At 27.6% G+C, this 27,504-nt stretch overlaps 3 protein-coding genes across 3 annotated transcripts; all 3 read left to right on the top strand.

Annotated features, from left to right (window-relative positions):
- The first annotated feature begins 66 nt into the window (after positions 1–66).
- LOC139770886 (aminopeptidase N-like) lies at positions 67–18,274 on the top strand. The gene is made up of 13 exons (XM_071703139.1): positions 67–725; positions 1,668–2,093; positions 3,990–4,176; positions 4,503–4,656; positions 5,660–5,741; positions 7,286–7,623; positions 8,104–8,378; positions 8,830–9,011; positions 9,131–9,448; positions 9,558–9,627; positions 9,925–9,972; positions 11,597–11,710; positions 18,236–18,274. The coding sequence occupies exons 1-13, from the start codon at positions 202–204 to the stop codon at positions 18,272–18,274; spliced, it is 2,757 nt and encodes a 918-aa protein (XP_071559240.1). The 5' UTR covers positions 67–201.
- LOC139770924 (glutamyl aminopeptidase-like) lies at positions 15,093–17,988 on the top strand. Its single transcript, XM_071703215.1, has 2 exons — positions 15,093–16,613; positions 17,353–17,988. The coding sequence occupies exons 1-2, from the start codon at positions 16,072–16,074 to the stop codon at positions 17,792–17,794; spliced, it is 984 nt and encodes a 327-aa protein (XP_071559316.1). The 5' UTR covers positions 15,093–16,071; the 3' UTR covers positions 17,795–17,988.
- A 764-nt stretch (positions 18,275–19,038) lies between the features above and the next one.
- On the top strand, positions 19,039–27,325 carry LOC139770923 (aminopeptidase Q-like). The gene is made up of 10 exons (XM_071703214.1): positions 19,039–19,817; positions 20,141–20,294; positions 20,553–20,634; positions 21,661–22,004; positions 22,485–22,762; positions 23,548–23,735; positions 23,853–24,173; positions 24,281–24,350; positions 24,604–24,645; positions 26,115–27,325. Exons 1-10 carry the CDS (start codon positions 19,761–19,763, stop codon positions 26,286–26,288), a joined length of 1,710 nt encoding a protein of 569 aa, XP_071559315.1. The 5' UTR covers positions 19,039–19,760; the 3' UTR covers positions 26,289–27,325.
- Positions 27,326–27,504: the final 179 nt, after the last annotated feature.

Here is a 27,504-nt window from a genome sequence, read left to right as displayed (position 1 = left end):
AAATAATTGTTTTTCCTCCTTTTTTATAAGTAATTCCCCAACAATACGGATGTCTAAAAGACGTACGTTTGGACCTTTAAGGCATCCTTTAGATATGCGTGTTGTCTGGGAATATTATTTACTTTACATTTTGTTTATATTTCTTTCTCCTCTAACAAACATAGGTTTTCGCAAACACTACTAGACTTATTTGGATTGGCCATGAAATTATTACAACTGCTATTAACTAGCATCTTTATATTTATAAGAGTAGAACATTATTACGCTTATTCTGATGAAAATAGAAACTATGAGTCCTCTACTGAATCTTCCATCGAGTCTTTCACTGAAAATAATTTACATTTACCGGATATAATACCAAAGCATTATAAAATACAACTAGAACTTGCACCCGAAGAAGATATGTTCTACGGTATATCTGAACTAAGAATCAGGATTAAGAATGCAACACATTTAATATATTTGCACTCTAAAAAATTGAAGAATATCACTAACACATTTGACTCAATATATATTATGACTAAACCTGACACCACTCATGGCAACATCAAGCATTTTGTGCAAAGGTACAAATACATGAAGGAAATGGAAATTATCGTTCTTTATTTCAATTATGAACTATCACCTGGAATATATATTCTAAACATGAATTTTACGAGTATCATAGATAACAATATCGGTGGTTTTTTCAAGACTTCGTATATGAACAATGAAGGAAATCTAAAGTAAGTAAATTTAAAAATAATAAAAATACATGTTGTTACATGAATTATTAATTAATATTCAAAAGATATGCACCAACAAGCGTTTTAGCTAAGAGCTCGAGATTTAGTTTATATGTTATATACAATTTAATAAAAATCCTTTAAACATACAAAATGTGTCAGATTAACGCAGAAATATATTATATATAGGGTTATAAAAGACATTCTAAGCATTGTTTAAACATAGACAGTACAGCATTAAAGTGGTCTGCTTTCTTAACTATAGGTATACCAAATTTATGTGGTTTTACTTTTTAAATTTCTCTAGCCGAAATTGTGTCTGTTTTACGTATATATCGTACATTACGGCATTATCATTCTATCTTTATACTAAAAAGAGCGGGTATAAAATTACACAATAATAAAAAGCATTAATAAAAAATACACGTGATGAAATATTATTAATATTAATTATAACACAATAATTGCGTTTCTCATTTTTTAACACTTATGTTATCTTTTAACGGGAGATACCAGTAACGGTAAAGACAAAAGTACCACGGAACAAACGTGATAGATGCGACAAACACACATATATAAACACATTCGCGACTAAAATTGTTAATCGTCAATCAATTTTAAGATAAAAGGACGTTGCAAGAATGAGAACAATTAACAAACTTAAGGCCATCGCACACAAAATGCATAGCTTAGCATAAGCGTAGCATAAGACCGCGCGCTAAACCAATGAGCATCCAGCATAAAGTCGCCATATTGATTTACATAAGATGCTCATTGGTCCAGCGGTCTTATGCTATGCTTATGCAGCCTATGCAATTTTGTGTGCGATGGCCTTTAATCACAAGCGTCCCATTATGTTTTTCCCGTGTTATTTTTCCTTGGCCTCTTTTACTAACACTTTAATAGAAATTTTATCATTATCTGGAATATTGATAAAATTAGGTGGTTTATCGCAACGCGTACTTGGACGATGGGTGCACGAAGAATGTTTCCATGTTGGGACGAACCAAAATTCCAGGCCAAATTTACTATAACTATAAAGCACCATGCAAAATACACGGCTTTATCCAATATGCCAATATCCACATCAAAGACTGTAAATGATGCTGTAATCACATCTTTCAATACTACTCCAGTAATACCCACTCACCTCATAGCTATTGTACTATGTGAATTGCCCTGCATTAATTGGCGAGGCGGGCAGCAATCGATAAGTGACCAAAGTTTTGCAAGACGCGTTGCTACAACTTTTATGTCTTATTTCGAGACTAAGTGGAAAGAATTGCAGAACTCTTCAAATGTGCAACACGTCGCGATTCCAGGTTTACTAGATGACGGTATGGCAAAGTGGGCGCTCGTATTTTACAGGTAATATATATCTTAGAGGTAATATACATCTTATAGGTAATATATAATATTAAACACAAATATTTTAAAATGACAATTGGACATGAATCTGTGAAAAGATAAGATTGTTTTTGTCCTTATTAAATAGCTTATACAATTTAATAGTTAAATACATTTAATAGTTGGAAAATCTGTACATCTTTACAGAGCTAGATACACTTCGGTAGAAATTTGTAAGTATCATAACAGTACATGATACATTATACTTTATATTTGTATATAAAAAAATTTAAACTATGAGATATTTTAATAGCAATAAATTTAAATATTACTTTATTAAAATGCACTTTATCGTAAAGAGAATTTTTACGTTCCATACTAGCAGAGCAAAGTTATAATTATCATAACTTAAATGAACTTAATTGTATATCATTCGGAAAGGAACAATATAATTTTTTTTTAAATATATACGATTCTGCAGAAGAAAATATCAATTATAAAACCAGTAGAGCTTTGTCAAATCATTCGAGAAGCAGTGCGGATCTTCTTTATTTTTTCAAATAAAAATTGCATTTATTTTACCAAATATTTTATATTTTATTTCTGATATAAACATGTAAAAAAATAATCAATATATTGTATTTATATTTTGATAAATTTTATCGTATATTACTTTTGAAAAATTTTATCCTATTACTTTTATATATTTACATCCGACAAGAATTCGGGTACTTACGTATAAATATATGTAATTTTCTTTTAATTTTCGGGATATGATGACCGGATTAATGTTGATCTCATGATCTGTACTCTTAACCGAAGATCGAAAAATTGCTTAGCAATACAGATACATTCATTAGATTGATTTGTGCTGCAAAATACAATGTAATTATTATATATTTCAAGCTAAACGAATGCGTTAGAACTTTATTCAAACATATGAATAACTTTGATTCTTCAACGGACATTATTATTGCATAACAATAGCAAGTTGACGGATTAAATAAAGAAAACCATACTGTTTCAGAAATTGTATTCATTCTATTAATATTAACTATTCTAAATCATGTAAATTTTAATTTCTTTGCTGGTCTATATATATATATATCAAGTGTGTAAATCTTTTGTAAAGATGTTGCAAAATAACTTGTATTTATTAAAAATTATTATATTATATACATATTACAGTTCTAAAATACCTACATAGTTAAATATATCGAAAATAGATTTTGCAAAATATATGTTATAAAGTTTATTAAAGTTAAATGTCAACAGAAATAGAATAGATAATCTGTTATCAGAATTGTCGGCAGAACGATTGCAGAAGTCAAGTTGAATCTGCCATTTGGTGATCATTTAAATGTGTACAAAATAGACAGATTCCGTTTGATTCTGTTAGCAAACTGTTAGAATGTTAGAATATTGTCAATATTTTGCTTTTATTGGATAGCTACATCATATCTTGCCTTGTCAGTTGTTAAACATGCATATAATTTCTGCGTTAAAGTATATGTATTTATTATTTCTAAAGCAAAATCAGATAAGGCGTGACAAATTCGAAATATTTTCAGAAGATGTATTTAACATCGCTTGCAGACATTTCGCTAAAAATCACGACTCAACAATCAGACTATCAAAAATTAAGAACTAATAAAAGTCATACATAAAAATATGCTCATTATGTCTTTAATGTAATCACAACTATAATCGAAGTATATTTTTCACAAATAATTCGAGAACTGATGTTTTATTTTATAAAAATAAATTGACAATATTTTCTCATACGTATTAAAGTCAAAAGTCGACCCACCTGATAATAATGCATTCTGATATGTACTGATTAATAGCAGAATTAATAACATGGCATGTTGATAACAGGGATTCAACATAACCGCGTTAATTATAAATGATTTTTAGAGATGAAGATATTATCTATAATAAAGAATTAGATCCTATTGCGTGCAAATTGAAAGTGGAGTCTTTAATAGGGCGTAAAATATCACGTCAATGGTTGAGTACTGTAGTCAGCCCATCAAGTTGGTCTTATATGTGGCTGAACGAAGGTATTGCTACATTTTTCTATATAGAGGATGTCGTTAAGAAGGTGAATTTCTTATATATCTTTTATGTCATTTTTTATAAAATAAAGTTCTCTTACGTAAGATTAAAATAGTACTAGAAAAGTCTTCAACAATTTTTCTAAATAACTTCAGTCAAGTGCTGTTTAAAAACATTTCGAACACTTAGTAAAGATGTCTGCGTAGGACAGCTATGAATAAATTACACATTTTTTAATTTAAAATTAAAAAATAGAAAATAACAAAACTATTTCTAAGAATAACACGTAATTAACGTTATTTCACGTTGCAAATAAGAATAGCTCTTTATTGAATGTTCATCAATTACTTTATCCTTTAGTTTTGTTTCTAGACGATTGGTTCTAACTATTCGGATTTATTTGCAATCCAAATTATGCAAGAATCTCTCCATTTGGATGTCTTATCCATTATGAGTCCTTTTATATCAGAAACTGATCGATTTTCTGATATTAATTCAATCTTCTCTTTTTTCTATTACGTAAAAGGTAAGTATTTAAGGGGACTAGGAAGGGTTGAAAATGCAGAAATTGGCTCGTGTTTAATTGTTTATAACAAGGTCGCGAATGAACATAAAACTTTTTTATTGTTAAGAGTATTAATTATAACATTATAAAATGAGAAAATTCATTAAAAGTCATTCCCAGATCAATAATATCGGCGTCCCAATATATAATAAAGAAAACTGTCGAATCCACGGTTTTACCACGATTCCAGTCGAACGGATAAAGGTTTTGGCAAATTTCAGGAATATTTCTTCTCCTTAGGCTTCCCTCTATTGATTATACCTAAAATCAGATTGAAAAAAAATATTGCTACAATTTTATAATAACAAATAACTCAAATTTTTCCAAATTTTTTGTTTTCTGGACGCCATTTTGTTAATTTTATTTTTATTTTTAATTTTTTAGGTATAATCAATAGAGGGAAGCCTAAGGAGAAGAAATATTCCTGAAATTTGCCAAAACCTTTATCCGTTCGACTGGAATCGTGGTAAAACCGTGGATTCGACAGTTTTCTTTATTATATTGGGACGCCGATATTATTGATCTGAGAATGACTTTTAATGAATTTTCTCATTTTATAATGTTATAATTAATACCCTTAACAATAAAAAAGTTTTATGTTCATTCGCGGCCTTGTTATAAACAATTAAACACGAGCCAATTTCTGCATTTTCAACCCTTCCTAGTCCCCTTAAATAGTCAAAAATTAGTCAATTAATAAAAATTTTTGAACATATATCTTATATAAAAAAAAAGAAAGAACATTTCTGCATTTTATATACGATAATTCGCTGCAAAATTAAAAAATTACCCATAAGAATTAACAGCTTGAATTAACGGTTTTTTGCAAAATTACTAGTATTTACAAAATTTTTAAAGACTATAAATTTATATATAACAAAAAATTCTCTCCGTGTATATATATGTTATAACTACTAAATACGACTAAATATTCAATAACATTTTATGACATAAATTGTCGCAGCACCTTCTCTAATGCGCATGTTGCATCATATACTGGGTGACAAAGTATTTCGGAACGGTATTAATACATATTTCAAAAGACAGTAAGTACATATTTTTTGTTATATTATTTTTCCTTTATCTCTCTCTCATATTTGGATTTTTTTCAAACATTTACTTCTTTACTTTTATTCTTTAGTTCTGGGCTTCCACAGAAATTTTTCTACAAATTAGGATCAACAATACATATTAACAAATTAATAGGCGGCGATACGAGTCAGGCGCGATACGTGGTGCGCAAGTAAAGAAATTAATAGTTACAGAAGTAACGAATTACAATGTATATATATTGAATTTACGCAGGCTGAAACATGCGTTTGTTAAATTTATTAACCGGTTATTGCGAAAAATATTACCACATGCCTCGGTAGTCGAATTGGTACGACGCCCTTCACGGAATGAGGGAGGTTCCAGGTTCGAATCCTGGCTGAGGTAATATTTTTCGCAATAATTTCTTTACAGTTTTTTAAAAAATTAAATTGTGTAGATTTAATTCCGGGGAGGGAAGGGTATTAATTTTCCAACGATAGCTGTGTTTCAAGTCCGACAAATAATCGGCGCGCAGTTTATTAAGTTGGAAAATATGTATATATATATATACATTGTAATTCGTTACTTCTGTAACTATTAATTTCTTTACTTGCGCACCACATACCGCGCCTGACTCGTATCGCCGTCTATTAATTTGTTGACATTTTTACGAGTCTAATGATATATTTGAATACATATTAACATTATGACCATCATCATTAATATTTCAACACTTATATTTTTCCTCTATTTATAAATGTACAACATATATATATTCCAGATTGAAGTTTATCAACTAATGTATTTCCTATTCTTCTGCGTGGATGTGTAGTTATCTTATTTTATTTTCAAGAAAAGCCAGAAATGGAAACTGTCCTCTCCTCTGTCCGCTCCTACAGGTGACCATGCTGTTAGGGAGAATTTTTTGTCTTTATAATTTTTCTGAATTAATATTTCTTCTTCTGCCCTTATTTTTTTATTACTTTCTGTTCCATAAATCCATAACTTCTACTTAATTTTTATGTTATCTTCCAATTGTTTCTACATTTGATGTTCCCATTCTATTTTATTTATTAACATATTTATTATAAAAAATATATTTTTACTTGTTCTCTTTTTCTTTTTCTTTATTATTTGCTTTGATATTTTATGTCTTTTTAAGTTTCTCTTTAACATTTAGAGTCTATCATTTATCTCATCAATACCTTTATGGTTATTTATCTTATCAATTCTTTAATTGTTTATTTTCTTTTATTCAGTTTACAGACTTATTTAATAACTATTTTAATAGCTATATATTTTTTATTAATTAAAACTACTGACCTTTCTCTTCTTATGGTTATTTCTATTGCTCTTGTGGAGTTTACAAAATAGATTTATAAGTCACTTGCATAAGAAAATTAACATACAGATGTAAACAATGTGTATAAATTAGGCAATAGCTTACACATATTTATACACAAGCGCGCACATATGTATAGACCATTTTATGTTTGTATTTATACAAACACACATACACACATTATCATCAGAATAAAATTTTATAAACTTTTGTTAGATCGGCTTCTCTGGATGATTTCTGGACTGACATGCAAACTGCCTATGAAGAAGAATTGCCTGAAATATTTCCGACAGTTAATATAAAAAAAGTAATGGATCCTTGGATAGAGCAAAAAAGTTTTCCTGTGTTATCTGTACAGTTAGGAGATTCATATATTCTAATCAAGAATGATGGGGATTGGATGGTACCGTTGACGAAAACAACGCAAAAACATCTCGATTTTAATGATACTTCAACCAATAGCTGGCTTAATTCTGGAAAAAATTATTATATGAACATTGGTTCAAAATTAAGTTTAAAGAATATTTGGGTAATATTCAATATACAACAAACAGGTAAATATTGATCAGTTATTTTTCATTAAAATGCACATGCACGTATATAAATTAAATTATCTTGTCGGTACAAATAATTTGTAATAAATATTCAAATGTGTTGTAACAAAACTATTCCGGTTATAATAGACCAACGCAATATTTCAAAAAAATAGACACATACGAAAATAAAAAACAATTTTAGATATAATCTTCATGTATAATGATTAATAATATTACCCCGTTGTCACGTAAATTTTCAAGTTAGACAATGCAACATTGAAACTAATATTATTCCATCATTTTGATACAATAAAATAATATTACAACTATAATTTAATACAGTAATCTATAATTTGTATTTCTTTTAAGATATTCGCAAATTTAAATAAAACATATATCTAATGTATAAAAAATACTAAGAGTATTTGAACATCTCTCCTATTGAATTCCATATCAAAATAATTTAATAACAGATAGCATTTCTTTATTATATAATAGGATATTATCGTGTCAATTATAATAATGAGAATTGGCTAAAAATTGCACGCTACTTGAATTCTAAGAACTATACGAAAATTCATGTTCTTAATCGAGCTCAAATCATAGACGACGCGTTTCATCTTATGATAGCGAACCAACTAAAAATTTCCATATTCTGCGAGCTTTCGAAATATCTGTCGCAGGAGACAAATTACATAGCATGGTATCCCATGATTAAAGCTATAGAATACTTATCATATCTTATTCCATTTTTCAAACGTCAACCGTTTAAGGTAAAATTATGTTTTGTTAATAAGAAATTATACATGATTATTGCATTACGATAACAATAACAACTCTCAAATAATATTCAATAATAGTATATGTTTAATTAAAAAGAATTTTTACTAACCAATTAATTTGTTTTTTAATTAGGATATATTTTATCTCGTGAAGGTTTTGCACTTAAAATTTTTGAAATCTACTTACAATTAGTAAACAGCAATTCAATAATAATAAAAATTATGTAAAAATATATTTACTAAATTTACAATTACAAGGTTATATTGCCACAATAAAATATATATAATAATCCAAAAAAAGAATCAAACATTTTGGAATTACACATTGTATTTAGTTTTTTCAAATAAAAAAAGTTTGAAGAAAATGTTATAAATTTCATATGCACCACAACTTCTTAAGATATTAATTGATAGAAGTATTAATTCATTTTTCAATACTTAGGTAGTTATAGTGAATCAATTGCGTCCACTTCTTGATAAAATAGGATATAAGGAGAAGTCTGAGGACGATGACTTTACTATATGTTTAAGGCAAGAAGCCGTAAAATGGGAATGCGTTCTAGGTAATTTTGAGTGCAAGACAGAAGCCGTCACTAAATTGAAATGGCATCTAGAGAATCCCAAGTAATTTTTCACATAATGTTCTTTTATAACTATATTTTTTAATTGTTTCCACGCTTGATAAACTGTTTTATTCAAATGTATACAAGAATAGTCAAACTTTTATGATCAATTTTTTTTAGAAATAATACACTTTTACCATGGTGGAGAAAATGGACTTATTGTGATGGTTTAGCAGTTGCAGATGATGTTACTCTTTGGTTCTATATGAAGACTTTTATAGACGAAAAAGATACTAAAATGTTTGAATTTTTGGCCTGCTCTAATAAACCTATTTTTATCCTGCGTACGTTTATAGTAATGAGATCAAATCCTAATAACAGATATTCTTTAATCAGTAAAAACTATATTGATCTCTTTCATTATATTGTCATGAGACATGCAAGAAATAATACTGTACTTGATTATATATTAAACAATTGGGATAAAACAAAACCAAAGTAATAAAACAGTTTTCTTTATAAAAACATTAACATTCATGTATTCTGTTCATAATTATGAAAGTTTCTTATACATGCTAACAATATATTATCTATTTTGTCTTTATAGAGAAATTAGTACAATCACAGCACTAATTGGTATTATTAATAACGTATATTCTGGGAAACAGCTTGACAAGGTAAATATTATGGAGTCAAATTATCGTATTCCTTTTTTATAATTTTTCTATTTTTGTAAACTTTTATATTTGTAATTTATCTGATACATTATAAGTATTTTGATCTAATCATGCAGAGTGTAAAAAATTGTATAAACAATAGTATAAAGAAAATAACTATAAGAAGTAAACTATACCTATTATATTAAATTTATTTTATTAAATAATTACTTTATTAATTATTAATAAGTATATTAAATTTATTATTATAAGACTAAAAGATAATTTATTGATAATAAATGTCATAACATGTTCCAGATAATGACGTTTGTGAAGAATATAAAGGAAATACTATTAATCATTAGTGTAAGTATTTGGAATCAAAATTAATTGACAAAAATAAGGTTTGTATTGGGTTGTAACAAAAGGCGTAACGTTGTTTAGCAGTTGGCGATAAAAAATATAAAAAATCTTGGAAGAACGGAATGAATTTATCGCAAAGATTCCAAATGGAATAAACGTCGCATATGTAGTTGAATAAATATTTATATACAAATGTAATAATTTACTTAGAATTTTACTTAAAAAAACGCTACAGACTTTTGTTACAACTTAGTACATAAACTTAAAAGTGTATTACTCATTATTAGCTCATTTACAGGAAAATATATTCAAGCATCAATACTTATTTTATGTTATATATGTATATTATATTTACATACACATATGGCATGTACACATACAGTGTGTTCTCGGGTAAAACGGCCAAACTTAAAACATGAGTTTAAGGTCTTAAAACAAATAAAAGTTTTACTCCGGAGATATGCTCGCAAACGTTTCTTTCAAGAGATATTAACTTCTTAAATTACAGAACTATTAAAAATGTATAATTTTAATATATAATGTAGGTTTATCCCTTTTAATGTTGAACAATAATCAAAATAAAAATAATTATGCTTTTTAGTGCTTTACAATAATCAAAACTAACGTATTAAATATTTTGTTTAAAATGATGGCCTCCAGCCCGAAAACAACCGTTGCACTTATCGGTGAGAGAACGATTGGCTGACTGACATTGTGCGTCTTTATTTCTCCGCTTGTACTATCCTTTGTTTTAATGTTTGAAAATTATTAATAGGCACTTTATTTACTTTTTTGCTTGAAAGCACCCCATACAAAAAATTCGTTCTTTTACCGATAGGTGCAACGTTTGTATTATATACTTTATACTTAAATAATATAGGGAGGTATTGTTAAAAATCTCCACTAGTTAATGATGAAATAATAATTGTGTTTATTATAATGTGTATAGAATTGAACAAAACTCTCGCTCGCAATCTCACGAAACTCTCCGTTGCGCCCAAAACCTTCCTTGACGACACGACGACACAACCTTTCGCGCTCGTGATCTTTCTCTCAGTGCTCGCCTGACTCGCCTCGCGCGCTCTGCAGGTCTCGACCCGCTAAGAAACAAAAAACGACGGACAAACCATCGGTAACGTGTGGCAACGACGTTCAGATGGTAACGCGCATACATCTACGCACGAATACAAATAATGAAATAACGCAATATAATGATTGAATGATTCCTACCCCCTACAATAATAATATTTTATTATATTATATTATACTATATTATAGTAATATTTTATACTTAAATTTTGGTTAATATTAAGCAATAAAGACAATAATTGTTTTAATTTTGATGACTGTTTAGCAATAAAGAAGATAAACCTCTATTATTTCGAAATTATTGATTCTTAATTCTGTGAATTCAGAATTCAATATTTCTTGAACAAAGCGTGCATTATACCTCCACAGGAAAATTTTTATTTTTAAGATCCTAAATTTATATTTCAAGTTTGGCCGTTTAACTCGGAAACACCCTGTATGTAAAATTCACATTTAATGCAACATGATTTCTTATTTTAAAATTAAATACTCTACAAGATTTGTGCGTGTGTAATAATATATTGAAATAATTTTGTAGGTCCCCCCGGTGATAAGAAACAGCCTTGAATCCAGAACACAGAATTGTACAGAGTGTGCAAAAATGGTTATAGACAAAATTATTCAATTTCAAATTTGCAGTATACAAACCAAGGTAAACATACGCTTATCTCAAATCAAGAGACACATATATTCTTGTGGTATTATGTGTATATAATTTCTCGTTATCAATTTATCCAATCGCAAATAATAAGAGTCTCTCTCTCTGCCATGCATTCAACTATATAACTACACTTAGCTACATTTAAGATTATAAACTAAGCGAATAACTTTATTTATTTATATTTTACCATTTTAATTATGAATTTGTTGGACATTTTTGAATAATGTTATTTATTACTATAATTTAATTATTATTACCTGTCACTGATCTGCTGCAAACGTGTTTTATAGTAGTATTAATAAAACGTAGTTCTAATTAATTTATATATATATAGAACAGCTATGAAGTATTCTAATATATACTTTGTAGTCAACTTTTGGAAACGTATTCTACCAATTTTATTTAAAAAATTTTATTTATAAAATTCTACGAATTTTATTTATAAAATGAAAAAAATTTGTGTGGAAATTAAACACAATGTGTGCGTTTGTTCCGTATCATAGACCTTTCAGGATAAAAATTAATAATAAATTTTGAAGAATCTGATTTTATTAAAGCAATTATTGCAAATTTCGAATAAACTCTGACATTAAATCAAGTGTTTATGACTTGTGTAGCAATACATGTCTTACAGTATCTTATCGCAAACTATCAAATACACTCAAAATTTTGGCTGGTTTGTACATAGCTGATTACTTTTTTTATCCTTAAAGTCATTAGAATAGATCCCAAAGTAGACAAAGCTTTCAAAAATAAACTGTATGCATTAATTTGTATTTATATTCAGCATCTATATACAGATTTTATTAATAATGAATATTATTTTACATCAGATATTTGGCATTAAATTTAAAATATTATAAGCATATATTATAATATTTGTATATTAATGATTTCTACTAATAATATTTTGTTATTAATATTTTCAATATAACCTTTGAATGTGCAAATCTAATGTATTTGACTTTGTTTATATTAAACAAGTATGTAATTATATTTAAAAAAATATGCAATTGCACGTCCCAAATCGCATACTTTCTTTAAATGTAATTATATATGTTATATACCAATTATATTTTATTATCTTGTGCATAAAAGTAATAAAGCAATTAAAAGTAAACATTTTATCAGGTATATTTGGCTGGTTTGGATATTCTCTCTTTCTCTCCCTCTCCTTCTTTCCCACCTTTCTTTCTCCCCCCTCTCTCTCTCTCTCTCTCTCTCTATTACACACGGGTGTTCTGAGCACTCTGTGTACACACACACACACACACACACACACACACACACACATTCACACATATACACACACACACATTCACACATATACACACACACACAGAGTGTCTCAGACCATCCGTATCACCCGATTTATTCGTAAAAGCGACATTTTAGAGAAAAATGTTTCAGACTGTATGGTTTCAAAGGGTACATAAGATGGTGTCATTGGTATGACCTCGATAGGCGTTTTAAGATCACATAAAGGTCACCTTTAATTTCTTAAATAGAACCTCCATATTGTAGTATATTGTTTGAAAGGATAGGATAAAAACAGAAATATTTTGGCGCAAACCAGAGGTCGATATGTTCTACTTTTTTTTTAATCTTTTAGTGCCCCAGAGAGCACCAACTCAAAAGTTTTAAATGGAACCCGCTATATTATACGCTTTGAATAAGAACGTATTTGAGATATCGAAATTCTTGAAATTTGCAGTTTTTCACCGACTAACAAAAAAATTGGCAAACATAATCATTTATACCATCTCAAAGTACGGACTTTGCCCTTTTAAATAAAAAAAAAATTTTTTTTTGTACTACGCCGATTATTTAGCGAGATATTGCAATTTAAAGTAATCCCTGTTTTTTTACGATTTTAGCACGATACCGTCGGTATTTGCGTAACCTGATGTGCATCACGTTGCATGTTGCTCAGATAAATATTGCACATCATGTATGTATGTGTATATGGAGTATACATGTGTATGTGTGTACATACATGTAGCGATTCTTTTTTTTTTAGTAAAAAGTGTTGCCATCATTTTCTCGTCATATCACGCGTATCGCGCAATCTTGATCTTATATTGATGATTTTTTTTACATCAGATTGAAGAGACACTGCGTCAAATTTGGAATAAATTTTCTCAATTTAATGTAAAAAAATGCATCAATATGGAATCAAGATTGCGCGAGGTAATACGGCGAAGAGATGACAACACTTCTTACTGAAAAAAAACCTCTTCATGTACACACATACACATGCACACGCCATAAACATACATACATGATGTGCAAAATTTGACTGAGCAACATGCAACGTGGTGCATCAGGTTACGCAAATGCCGACGGTATCGTGTTAAAATTGTAAAAAAACAGGGGTTACTTTAAATTGCGATAATCTCGCTAAATAATCGGCGTAGGACAAAGTTTTTTTTTCATTTGAAAGAGCAAAGTCCGTACTTTGAGATGTTATCAATGATTATGTTCGCCAATTTTTTGTTAGGCGGTGAAAGACTGCAAATTTCAAGATTTAGGATATCTCAAATACGTCCTTCAAAGCTGACCACGTTTTTGAATATTAACCTGAGTGAAAATTGAACAAAAGTACCTTATAATAGAGAATTTGCTCTGTAAAACCTTTTTTCAAAATTTCTTTACGTTAATTATTTGCTGAGTAATTACAGTTTAAAAATGGACAAAAATTTACTGACAAAAAGTGATTCCCTAATTTTTGTGAGCAGTCTATATACGAGTATATATATATATATATATATATATATAAGATATCAAATAAACTTGCATTTTATTCTCTTACATCATATAAAATCACAATTCCAAAAAAGTTTGTAATTAATTATAATAGTTCATATATTATTTCTTTCTTTCTGTGTGAAGAATTGTTGTTTCTATACTATCATGATTATTGAACATTCTTAATAAGTGAATTTTAAGGAAATCTAAAGTCATAGCTTTGTTTTACCAAATATATACCGCTTTATATAATTTAGAATTTGTAACAGATGTTACAAATTCTAAATTCTAAATTTGGTAAAATAAAGCAATAAACTCAGATTTCCTTGAAATTTACTTATTAAGAATGATCAGTAGTCATGATAACATAGAAAGAACAATTTTTTACATAGTAAGAAATAAATAATATTAAATATTATAATTAATTACAAACTTCTTAATAATTGTGATTTTATATAATGTAAGAATAAAATGCAAGTTTATTTGATGTCCTATTGAAATTCAATAGGAAAATAGGAAATCTATTAACGGACTTAGAGAATCTGTTTACATGACATTCCATACTTATTATGATATGTATCACGTCGTCGTCAATATTATCGTTAGTTTTGAGTGATCTGTCGAAACGGAAAGATCGCGCGATTCTACGCTCCTGGCACTGACGGTTCGTAATTGTAAGCGTTAATTGCTGTTAATTGTTAGAATGAGCTGTAGACATCTATTAGCACAAAATTTTATTATATAGAATAACTTACCAAAGTAGAACAATTATATATATCACTTTTAAATATACAAATAAAAGAAATATGAATATATCTCCATTTTATCTTATAAGGAAAATTTTACATAAATACGATCAAAATTATCAATTTTACTCTATACAGAGAAAGATTATTATTTTTATTTGGCTAGATTAAATACCATTTATATGCTCTCGCAGATGGATATGTTTGTGCTTTTGCGAGCGAGTATGTGTTTTTTTTATCGTTACTCATATTTAGTTACTTGGCATCGGTGATGTAACTGTGTCGGTTTTTTGGACTCTTTCGGGTGCATTATTCCCGTGAGATATTTTGAAAGAGATTCTCACTTTTATTATTTCTAATACGAATACTTCTACATATGTATATACACAATATAAATCAAAATTAGTATTTTACGGCACGTTAGACAAGCTTAATGAAAAAAATATTTCCTTTATTAAACATTAAATTCTAAAACAAAATCTTTAAGATTTTGAAAAAAATTGTGCGATTCTCTGAAAATTACATAATTGTATCACAATATATAGCTCTAACTTTAAAAATAAACACAATATTAATATATTATGAGCCAAGATCTGTGATAGAAGTTATTAATTTTTTTTGAATAGGTTATAAATCATTTTAATAAAATAATAGCTGTAATTGTTTTTCTTCTTCTTTATAATTAATTTCCAGACAATACGTATGTATATCTAAAGGACGTTGGGGCGTTTAGGGTATTCTTCAGATACACGTGTTGTCTGGAAATATTATTTACATTACATTTTGTTTGTATTTCTTTTTCTTCTAACGAACATTATAGGTTTTCGCAAACACTACTAAACTTTATTTGGATTTGCCATGAGATTATTACAACTGCTATTAACTAGCATCTTTATATTTATAAGAGTAGAACATTATTACGCTTATGGTTCACAATGGCCCTCGCATGTTTATCCTGATAAAAATGGGAACAATGAGTCTCCTACTAAATCTTCCATCGAGTCTTCCACTGAAGATAATTTATATTTACCGGATATAGTACCGGAGCATTATAAAATACAACTAGAACTTGCAGCCGAAGAAGATATGTTCTACGGTACATCTGAAGTAAACATCACGATTAAGAACGCAACAAATTTCATATATTTCCACTGTAAAGAATTGAAGAATATCACTAACACATTTGACTTAATATATATGACTAAACGTAACACCACTCATAACAATATCAAGCATTTTGTGCAAGGGTACAAATACATGAAGAAAATGGATATTATCGTTCTTTATTTCGATTATGAACTATCACCTGGAGGATATATTCTAAACATGAAATTTACGAGTATCATAGGTAATAACATTGGTGGTTTTTTCAAGACTTCGTATAATGGAGAAGATCCGGAGTAAGTAAATTTAAAAATAATAAGAATACATGTTGTTACAAGAATTATTAATTGATATTCAAAAGATATGTACCAACAAGCCTTTTAGGTAATCGAAGATTTAGTCTATATGTTATATAAAATTTAATAAAAATTCTTTAAATATACAAAATGTGTCAGATTAACGCAGAAATATATTGCAGGGTTATAAAAGATATTCTAATAGCATCGTTTATAAACATAGACAGTACAGCATTAAAATGGTCTGCTTTCTTAAGTATCAAAATGTGGTTTCACTTTTTAGATTTCTCTAGCCGAAATTGTGTCTGTTTTACGTATATATCGTACATTACGGAATTATCATCTTATACTAAAAAAAGCGGATATAAAATTACACAATGATAAAAAGCATTAATAAAAAATACTCGTGATGAAATATTATTAATATTAATTATAACACAATAATTGCGTTTCTCATTTTTTAGCACCTATGCTATCTTTTAACGGGAAACACCAGAGACAAAAGTAACACGGAACAAACGTGACAGATGCGAAAAACATACATATATACATACATTCGCGAATGAAATTGTTAATCGTCAATCAATTTTAAAATAAAGGGACGTTGCAAGAATAAGAACGATTGACAAATTCAGTCACAAGCGTCCCATTATGTTTTTCCCGTGTTATTTTTCCTTGGCTTCTCTTACTAACACTCTAATAGAAATTTTATCATTATCTGGAATATTGATAAAATTAGGTGGTTTATCGCAACGCGTACTTGGACGATGGGTGCACGAAGAATGTTTCCATGTTGGGATGAGCCAAAATTCCAGGCCAATTTTACTATAACTATAAAGTACCATGCAAAATACATGGCTTTTTCGAATATGCCGATATCTACATCAATGACTGTAAATCATACTACAATTACATCTTTCAATACTACTCCAGCAATATCCACTCACCTTATAGCTATTGTACTATGTGATTTTCCAACTACTATTGCAAACACTAATTGGCGAGGCAGGTTCGAATCGATAAGAGACCAAAATTTTGCGAGCCACGTTGCTACATCTGTCACGTTTTATTTCGAGACTAATTGGAAAGAATTGCATAACTTTTCGAACGTGCAACACGTCGCGATTCCAGGTTTACTAGATGACGGTATGGCAAAGTGGGCACTCATATTTTATAGGTAATATATATTATTAAACACAAATATTTTAAAATCACGATTAGACATGGATCTGTGAAAAGATGAGATTGTCTTTTTGCTCTTATTAAATAGTTAATACAATTTAATAGTTAAATATACATTTAATAGTTGAAGAATCTGTATATATAATCTTTACAGAGCTAGATAGACTTTAACAGAAACGTGCTATTATCATAACAGTACATGATACATCATACTTTATATATATATATATATATATATATATATAAATTTAAACTATGTGATATTTTAATAGTAATAAATTTAAATATTATTTTATTAAACTGCACTCTATTGTAAGGGAATTTCTTACGTTCTATACTAGCAAAGTAAAGTTATAATTATGATAATTTAAGTGAACTTAATTGTATATTTTTCGGAGAGAAACACAATATAATTTCTTTAAAAATATACGATTTTTCAGATGAAAATATCAACTATGAAACCATCAGTATTTTGTTGAATTATTCGAGAAGCAGTGCGGAATCTTCTTTATTTTTTCAAATAAAAATTGCATTTATTTTACAAAATATTTTTATATTTTATATATTATATTTTTTTATTTCTGATATAAACATGTAAAAAAATAATAAATATATTGTATTTATATTTTGATAAATTTTATCTTATATTACTTTTGAAGAATTTTATCCTATTACTTTCATATATTCACATCCGACAAGAATTTGACTACTTGCGTATAAATTTATGTAATTATCCTTTAATTCTCGGGATATGATGACCGGATTAATGTTGATCTGTACTATTAACCTAAGATCGACAAACTGCTTAGCAATACAGATAAATTCATTAGATTGATTTTTACTGCAATATACAATATGATTATTATATATTTCAAGATAAATGAATGTGTTAGAACTTTATTCAAACATATGAATAACTTTGATTCTTCAACGGACATCATTATTACATAACAATGGCAAGTTGACGGATTAAATAAAGAAAACCATACTGTTTCAGAAATTGTATTCATTCTATTAATATGAATATATAAACTATTCTAAATTATAAAAATTTTAATTTCTTTGCTGGTCTATCAAGTGTGTAAATCTTTTTTAAAGATGTTGCAAAATAGCTTGTATTTATTACAAATTGTTATATTATATACATATCACAGTTCTAAAATACCTACAATAGTTAAATATATCGAAAATAGATTTTGCAAAATATCTGTTATAAATTTTATTAGTTAAATGTCAACAAAAATAGAATAGAATCTGTTATCAGAATTATCGGCAGAACGATTGCAGAAGTCAAGTTGAATCTGCCATTTGATTCTGTTAGCAAACTGTTAGAATGTTAGAATATTGTCAATATTTTGCTTTTATTCGGTAGCTACATCTTGCCTTGTCAGTTGTTAAACATATAATTTCTGCGTTAAAATATAGGTATTCATTATTTCTAAAGCAAAGTCAGATATGGCGTGACAAATACGAGATATTTTCAGATGTATTTAACATCGCTGGCAGACATTTCGCTAAAAATCACGATAGACTCAACAATCAGACTATCAAAAATTAAAAACTAATAAAAGTTATACATAAAAATATACCTATTACGTCTTTGATATAATCACTACTCTCGATCGAAGTATATTTTTCACAAATAATTCGAGAACAGGTGTTTTATTTTATAAAAATAAATTAACAATATATTTTTTTCATACGTATATAAGTCAAAAGTCGACCCACCTGATAATAAAGCATTCTGATATGTACTGATTAATAGCAGAATTAATAACATGGCGTGTTGATAACGTTGATTCACATAACCGCGTTAATTGTAAATGGTTTTTTAGAGAGGAAGACATTATCTATAATGAAAAATTAGATCCCGCTGGGCAACGAATAAAAATAGCATTATTAATAGGACGTAAAATATCACGTCAGTGGTTGAGTACTGTAGTCAGTCCATCAAGTTGGTCTTATATGTGGCTGAACGAAGGTATTGCTACATTTTTCTATATAGAGGATCTCGTTAAGAAGGTGAATTTCTTATATATCTTTTGTTATTTTATTATAAAATAAAGTTCCCCTACATATTAAAATGGTACTACGGAAGTCTTCAGCAATTTTTCTAAATAATTTCACTCAAGTGCTGTTTAAAAACATCTTTAACACTTTTAGTAAAGATGTCTGCATAGGACAGTTATGAATAAATTACGCATTTTTTAATTTAAAATTGAAAATAGAAAATAGCAAATTTATTTCTAAGAATAACACGTAATTAATGCTATTTCACGTTACAAATAAGAATATCTCTTTATTAAATGTTCATCAATTATCTTATTCTTTCGTTTTGTTTTTAGACGTCTGGTTCTAGCTGGTCGGATTTATTTACAATCCAAACTATGCAAGAATCTCTCCATTTGGACGTCCTATCCATTATGAGTCCTCTTATATTAAAAATTGATCAATTTTCTGACATTAATTCAATTTTCTCTCTTTCCTATTACATAAAAGGTAAGTATTCAAATAGTTAAAAATTAGTCAATTAGTACAAATTTTTGAACATATATCTTATAAGAAAAAAAGAAAAAACATTTCTGCATTTTATTTATACAGTAATTAGCTGCGAAATGAAAAAATTACCCATAAGAATTAACGGCTTAAATTAACGATTCTTTGCAAAATTACTAGCACTTACAATAGACATTAATATAATAACTACTATTTTACGACTAAATGTTCAATAATTATTTATGACATAAATTGCCGCAGCACCTTGTATAATGCGCATGTTGCGACATATACTGGGCGACAAAGTATTTCGGAACGGTATTAATACATATTTCAGAAGACAGTAAGTACATATTTTTTGTTATATTATTTTTCCTTTATCTCTCTCATACTTGGATTTTTTTCAAATATTTACTTGTTCACTTTTATTTCTTGGTTCTGGGCTTCCACAGAAATTTTTCTAGGAATTGAGATCAACAATACATATTAACATTATGATCACTATCATCACTAATATTTCAACACTTATATTTTTCCTCTATTTATAAATGTATAACATATGTATATTCAAGATTAAAGTTTCTCAATTGATATCTTTCCCGTTCCTTTGCATGGATGTATAATTATCTTATTTTAATTTGTATTTTCCAGAAAAGCCAGGGATGGGTAACTGTTCTCTCCTCTGTCCGCTCCTACAGATGACCATGCTGTTAGGGAGAATTTTTTGTCTTTATAATTATTCTGAATTAATATTTTTTTTCTGCCTTTATTTTTTTATTACTTTCTGTTCCATAAATCCATAACTCCTATTTATTTTTTATGTTATCTTCCAATTGTTTCTACAGTTGATGTTCCCATTCTATTTCATTTATTAACATTTATTATAAAAAATATCTTTTTACTTGTTCTCTTTTTTCTTTTCTTTATTCTCTGCTTTGATATTTTATATCTTTTTAAATTTCTCCTTAACATTTAGAGTCTATCATTTATCTCATCAATACCTTTATAGTTATTTATCTTATCAGTTCTTAAAATGTTTATTTTCTTTTATTCAGTTTACAGACATATTTAATAACTATTTTAATAGCTATATATTTTTTAATAATTAAAACTACTGACCTTTCTCTCCTTATGGTTATTTCTATTGCTTCTATGGAGTTTACAAAATAGATTTACAAGTCACTTGCATAAGAAAATTGACATACAGATGTAAATAATTTGTATAAATTAAGCAATAGCTTACACACATTTATACAGCGCGCATTTATAAGTGCGCGCATGTGTATAAACTGTATATTTTATGTTTGTATTTATACAAACACACATACACACATTATCATCAGAATAAAATTTTATAAACTTTTGTTAGATCGGCTTCTCTGGATGATTTCTGGACTGACATGCAAACTGCTTATGAAGAAGAATTGCCTGAAATATTGCCGACACTGCCAATTAATATAACAAAAGTAATGGATCCTTGGATAGAGCAAAAAAGTTTTCCTGTGTTATCTGTACAGTTAGAAGATTCATATATTCTAATCACGAATGATGGGGATCGGATGATACCGTTGACGAATACGACGCAAAAATATCTCGATTTTAATGATACTTCAACCATTAAGTGGCTTAATTCTGGAAAAAATTATAATATGCTCATTGTTCCAAAATTAAGTTTAAAGGATACTATGATAATATTCAATATACAACAAACAGGTAAATATTGATCAGTTATTTTTCATTAAAATGCACATGCACGTATATAAATTAAATTATCTTGTCGGTACAAACAATTTGTAATAATTAAATATTCAAATGTGTTTTAACAAAACAATTCCGGTTATAATAGACCAACGCAACCTTTCAAAAAAATAGACACATACGAATAAAAAATAATTTTATATATAATCTTTATTTAATAATTAATAATATTATCCCGTTGTCACGTAAATTTTTAAGATCGACAATGTAACATTGACACTAATATTATTCCATCATTTTGATACAATAAAATAATATTACAACTATAATTTAATACAGTAATCTATAATTTGTATTTCTTTTAAGATATTTGTAAATTTGAATAAAACGTATATCTAATGTATAGAAAATACCAAGAGTATTTGAACACCTCTCCTATTGAATTACATATCAAAATAATTTAATAACAGATAGCATTTCTTTATTATATGATAGGATATTATCGTGTCAAATATAATAACAAGAATTGGTTAAAAATTGCACGCTACTTGAACTCTGAGAAGAAATATAAAAAAATTCATGTTCTCAATCGAGCTCAAATCATAGACGACGCGTATCATCTTATGATAGCGAACCAGCTCAATTCTGACATATTTTGGGATCTCACGAAATATCTGTCCCACGAAACAGATTACAGAGCATGGTATCCTATGATTAAAGCTATAGAAGACATGTCATATCTCTTCCTATTTTCCGAACATCAACCGCTTAAGGTAAAATTATGTTTTATTAAGAAGAAACTATACATGATTATTGCATTACAATAACAATAATAACTCTCAGGTAATTTTTTATAAAAGTATATGTTTAATTAAAAAGGATTCAGTTATGCTCTTCCGCAATTTGGCTCAAATGCAAAAAAATTAAAGATAAAAGTTTTTTACATTTTTATTATGTTTTAAATAATATTATCTTTATTTTCTTTATTTCACTATTTATAAGCACAGAAATTAATGTAAATTGATGTAATATTGTATTTGATTTTATAAAGTCATAAAGTCTGTAATGTTTTAACTATGCGTTAATTCCTTTCAATGCTATAATCCATTCTTTAAAATTTCATAACTATTTCACAAAAATATAAAAAAAAATAATGATAAAAAACGAAAAGATTACGTTACATTATAAAATTTTTACTAATCAATTGATTTGTTTTTTAATTAGGATATATTATTAGTAGGATATTATTAGTAGGATATTTTATCTCATGAAAGCTTTGCGCTTACAATTTTTGAAATCTACCTACAATTTTAGTAAACAGCAATTCAATAATAATAAAAATTATGTAAAAATATATTTACTAAATTTACAATTACAAGTTTATATTGCCACAATAAAATACATATAATAATCCAAAAAAGAATCAAATATTTTGAGATTACATTGTATTCAGTTTTTTTAAATAAAAAATGTTTGAAGAAAATGTTAATAATTTTATATGCAACAACTTCTTAAGATATTAATCGATAGAAATATTAATTTATCTTTCAATATTTAGGTAATCTTACTGTATCGATTGAACCGACTTATTGGAAGAATAGGGTATGAGGAGAATTCTGAGGACCATGATGTTTATATGGCTACGTGTTTAAGGCAAGAAGCCGTAAAATGGGAATGCGTTCTAGGTGATCTTGACTGCAAGACAGAAGCCGTCACTAAATTGAAATGGCATCTAGAGAATCCTGAGTAATTTTTCACAACGTTCTTTCATAACTATATTTTTTTATTGTTTCAACGCTTATATAAACTGTTTTATTCGGATGTATACAAGAATAGTCAAACTTATATGATCAATCATTTTAGAAATAATATACTTTTACCATGGTGGAGAAAATGGACATATTGTAATGGTTTGGCAGTTGCGGATGATGTTACTCTTCGGCTCTATATGAAGACATTTATAGACAAAAACTATATTAATATGTTTGAATTTTTTACCTGCTCTAATAACCATATTTTTATCCTGCGCACGTTTATAACTTTAATGAAATCAAAGCCTTATAACAAATATTCTTTAATCGATAAAAACTATATTGATCTCTTCCATTATATTGTCATGAGACATGCAAGAAATAATATTGCACTTGATTATATATTAGACAATTGGGATCAAATAAAACCAAAGTAATAAAAGTTTTCTTTATAAAAACATTAACATAGATGTATTCTGTTCATAATTATAAAAGTTTCTTATACATGCTAACTATATATTATCTATTTTGTCTTTATAGAGAAATTAGTACAACCACAGCACTAGTTGATATTATTAACCATGTGTATTCTAAGGAGCAACTCAACAAGGTAAATTTTATGGAGTCAAGTATCGCATTTCTTTTTTGTAATTCTTTTATTTTTTAAACTTTTTAAACTTTTATATTTGTAATTTATCTGATGCATTATAAATATTTTGATCTAATCATGCAGAGTGTAAAGAATTGTATAAACTATAGTATAGAGAAAATAACTATAAGATGTAAACTATACCTATTATATTAAATTTATTAATATAAGACTAAAAGATAATTTATTGATGATAAATGTCATAATGTTTCAGATAATGACGTTTGTGAAGAATATGAAGGAATTACTATTAACCGTTAGTGTTAATCATGAGTATTTTAAACCAAATTTACTTGACAAAAATACGGTTTATATTGGGTTGTAACAAAAGGTGTAACGTTGTTTAGATGGCGATGAAGAATATAAGAAATTTTGGAAGGACGGAATAATGAATTTACCGCAAAGATGGCAAATGGAACAAACGGCACATATATGTATTTAAATAAATATTTAATACAAATGTAATAATTGACTTAGACTTTCACTAAAGAAACGCTACGAACTTTTGTTACAACTTAATACATAAATCTATAAGTATTACCTCATTAATAACTCATCTACAGGAAAATATATTCAAGCATCAACATATTTGTGTGTTGTATATGTATATTATAGATACATACACATATGTATTTATGTATGCATTTACACGTACAGAGTGTTCTCGGGTCAAACTTAAAATATAAGTTTAGGTTCTCAAAACAAAAAATTTTACTCTGGAGATATGATCGCAAACGCTTTATTCAAAAGATATTAACTTCTGAAGTTACAAAACTTTAGTTACAAAACTATTATAGGAATGTATAATTTCAAAATAATGTAATAGGTTTATCCCCTTTAACGTTGAATAATATTCAAAATAAAAATAATTGTGTTTTTTAGTGCTTTACAATAATCAGAATTAACGTATTAAATATTTTGTCCAAAATGATGGTCTCTAGACCGGAGGCAACCGTTGCACTTATCTATGAGAGAACGAATGGCTGACTGACATTGTGCGTCTGTTATTTCTTCGCATGCTTGGACTATCCTCCATTTTAATGTTTGAACATCATTAATAGACACTACATACACTTTTTTTGCTTGAAAGCACTCCGTACAATACTCGTTCTCTCACCGATAGGTGCAACGCTTGTCTTCATGTCTGGAACCCATTATTCTGAACAAAATATTTAATACTTAACAGTATAAGAATTTTTTGACGATAACTGGAAATTTAATTAAAAAGTCAACACGTCGACTCTAATTCGAGTCCTTTTCAAATGTATAAATATTCTTACAGACTTACTGTAAGAATTAGATACAAAGAATTCTTATACTGTTATTTATCCACTGGCGAAGAAAATTTTCTTCATTATTTAATACTTACATTTTAATTAATATGAAGCAGTAAAGAGAACAATTGTTTTAATTTTGATGAATGTTTAGCAGTAAAGAGGATAAACCCATATTATTTCGAAATTATTGATTTCTAATGCTATAAATTTAGAACTCAATATAATATTCTTTAAACGAAGCGTTTACGCGCATACCTCGAGTGAAAAATTTTTGTTTTTAAGATCTTAAATTCATATTTCAAGTTTGGCCGTTTAACTCTGAAATACCCTGTATATAAAATTTAACGTAATATTTTCTCACGTTTGATGCAACATGATTTCCCATTTTAAAATTAACTACTGTACAAGAATTGTGCGTGTGTAATAATATATTGGAATAATTTTGTAGATACATCCATCGATAAGAAACAGCCTTGAATCCAGAACACAGAATTGTACAGAGTATGCAAAAGTGATTAGAAACGACATTATTAAATTTCAAACTTGCTATATACAAACCAAGGTAAACATACGCTTGTCTCAAATCAAGAGACACTTAGAATCTTATGGTACATATATGTAGTTTCTTATTATCAATTTAGCCAATCGCAAATAATAAGAAACTGCAATGCATACAACTATATACTACACTTAGCTGCATTTAAGATTATAAACTAAACGAATAGCTTTATTTATTTATTTCTTATTATTTTATTTATGATGGACAGATATGTTGGACATTTTTGAATAATGTTATCTATTACTATAATTTAATTATTAATTATTATTACCTGTCACTGATCTGCTGCAAACGTGTTTTATAGTAGTATTAGTAAAACGTAGTTCTAATTAATTTATATATGTATATAGAACAGCTATGAAGTATTCTAATATATACTTTGTAGTCAAATTTTGGGAACGTATTCTACTAATTTTATTTAAAACATTTTATTTATAAAATTTTACGAATTTTATTTATAAAATGAAATAAATTTCTTTGGAAATCAAACACAACGTGTGCGTTTGTTCCGCATCATAGACCTTTCAGGATAAAAATTAATAATAAATTTTCAAAAATCTGATTGTATTAAAGCAATTATTGTAAATTTAGAATAAACTCCGACATTAAATCAAGTGTTTATGACTTGTGTAGCAATACATGTCTTACAGTATCTTATCGCAAACTATCGAATACGTTCAAAATTATGGCTGGTTTGTACATAGCTGATTACTTTTTTTATCCTTAAAGTCATTCGAATAGATCCCAAAGTAGACAAAGCTTTCAAAAATAAACTGTATGTATTAATTTGTATTTATATTCAGCATCTATATACAGATTTTATTAATAATGAATATTATTTTACATAAGATATTTGGCATTAAATTTAAAATATTATAAGCATATATACTATAATATTTTTTATATTAATGATTTCTACTAATAATACTTTGTTATTAATATTTTCAATATAACTTCGAATGTGCAGATCTAATGTATTTGACTTTGTTTATGTTAAACAAGTATGTAATTATTTTTAAAAAAATATGCAATTGCACATCGCAACTCGCATACTTTCTTTAAATGTAATTATATATGTTATATACCAATTGTATTTTATTATCTTGTGCATAAAAGTAATAAAGAAATTAAAAGTAAACATTTTATCAGGTATATATATTTGGCTGGCTTCGATATTCTCTTTTTCTCTCCCTTTCCCTCTTTGGGGCCTTTGTCCCAAAGCCCTCAAAGTCCTTACTTTGAGATGTTATCAATGATTATGTTCGCCAATTTTTTGTTA

The sequence above is a fragment of the Temnothorax nylanderi genome, unplaced genomic scaffold (assembly GCF_030848795.1).
Source record: "Temnothorax nylanderi isolate EJ_2023f unplaced genomic scaffold, tnyl_v1.0 TNYL_tig0034_pilon, whole genome shotgun sequence".
NCBI classification, from domain to species: domain Eukaryota; kingdom Metazoa; phylum Arthropoda; class Insecta; order Hymenoptera; family Formicidae; genus Temnothorax; species Temnothorax nylanderi.
Note: the sequence above shows the minus strand (reverse complement) of the source record. Positions and strands in the feature narration are given on the sequence as shown.

Coding starts and splice junctions, on each gene's coding strand:
- LOC139770886 (XM_071703139.1), top strand. CDS start 202: ATGAAATTATTACAACTGCTATTAACTAGCATCTTTATATTTATAAGA. Junction 4,177..4,502: donor TAGAGGATGTCGTTAAGAAG/GTGAATTTCTTA, acceptor TTTTGTTTCTAG/ACGATTGGTTCTAACTATTC. Junction 5,742..7,285: donor AATACATATTTCAAAAGACA/GTAAGTACATAT, acceptor AACTTTTGTTAG/ATCGGCTTCTCTGGATGATT.
- LOC139770924 (XM_071703215.1), top strand. CDS start 16,072: ATGAGATTATTACAACTGCTATTAACTAGCATCTTTATATTTATAAGA. Junction 16,614..17,352: donor TATAATGGAGAAGATCCGGA/GTAAGTAAATTT, acceptor TGATAAAATTAG/GTGGTTTATCGCAACGCGTA.
- LOC139770923 (XM_071703214.1), top strand. CDS start 19,761: ATGTGGCTGAACGAAGGTATTGCTACATTTTTCTATATAGAGGATCTC. Junction 19,818..20,140: donor TAGAGGATCTCGTTAAGAAG/GTGAATTTCTTA, acceptor TTTTGTTTTTAG/ACGTCTGGTTCTAGCTGGTC. Junction 24,174..24,280: donor TGGGATCAAATAAAACCAAA/GTAATAAAAGTT, acceptor TTGTCTTTATAG/AGAAATTAGTACAACCACAG.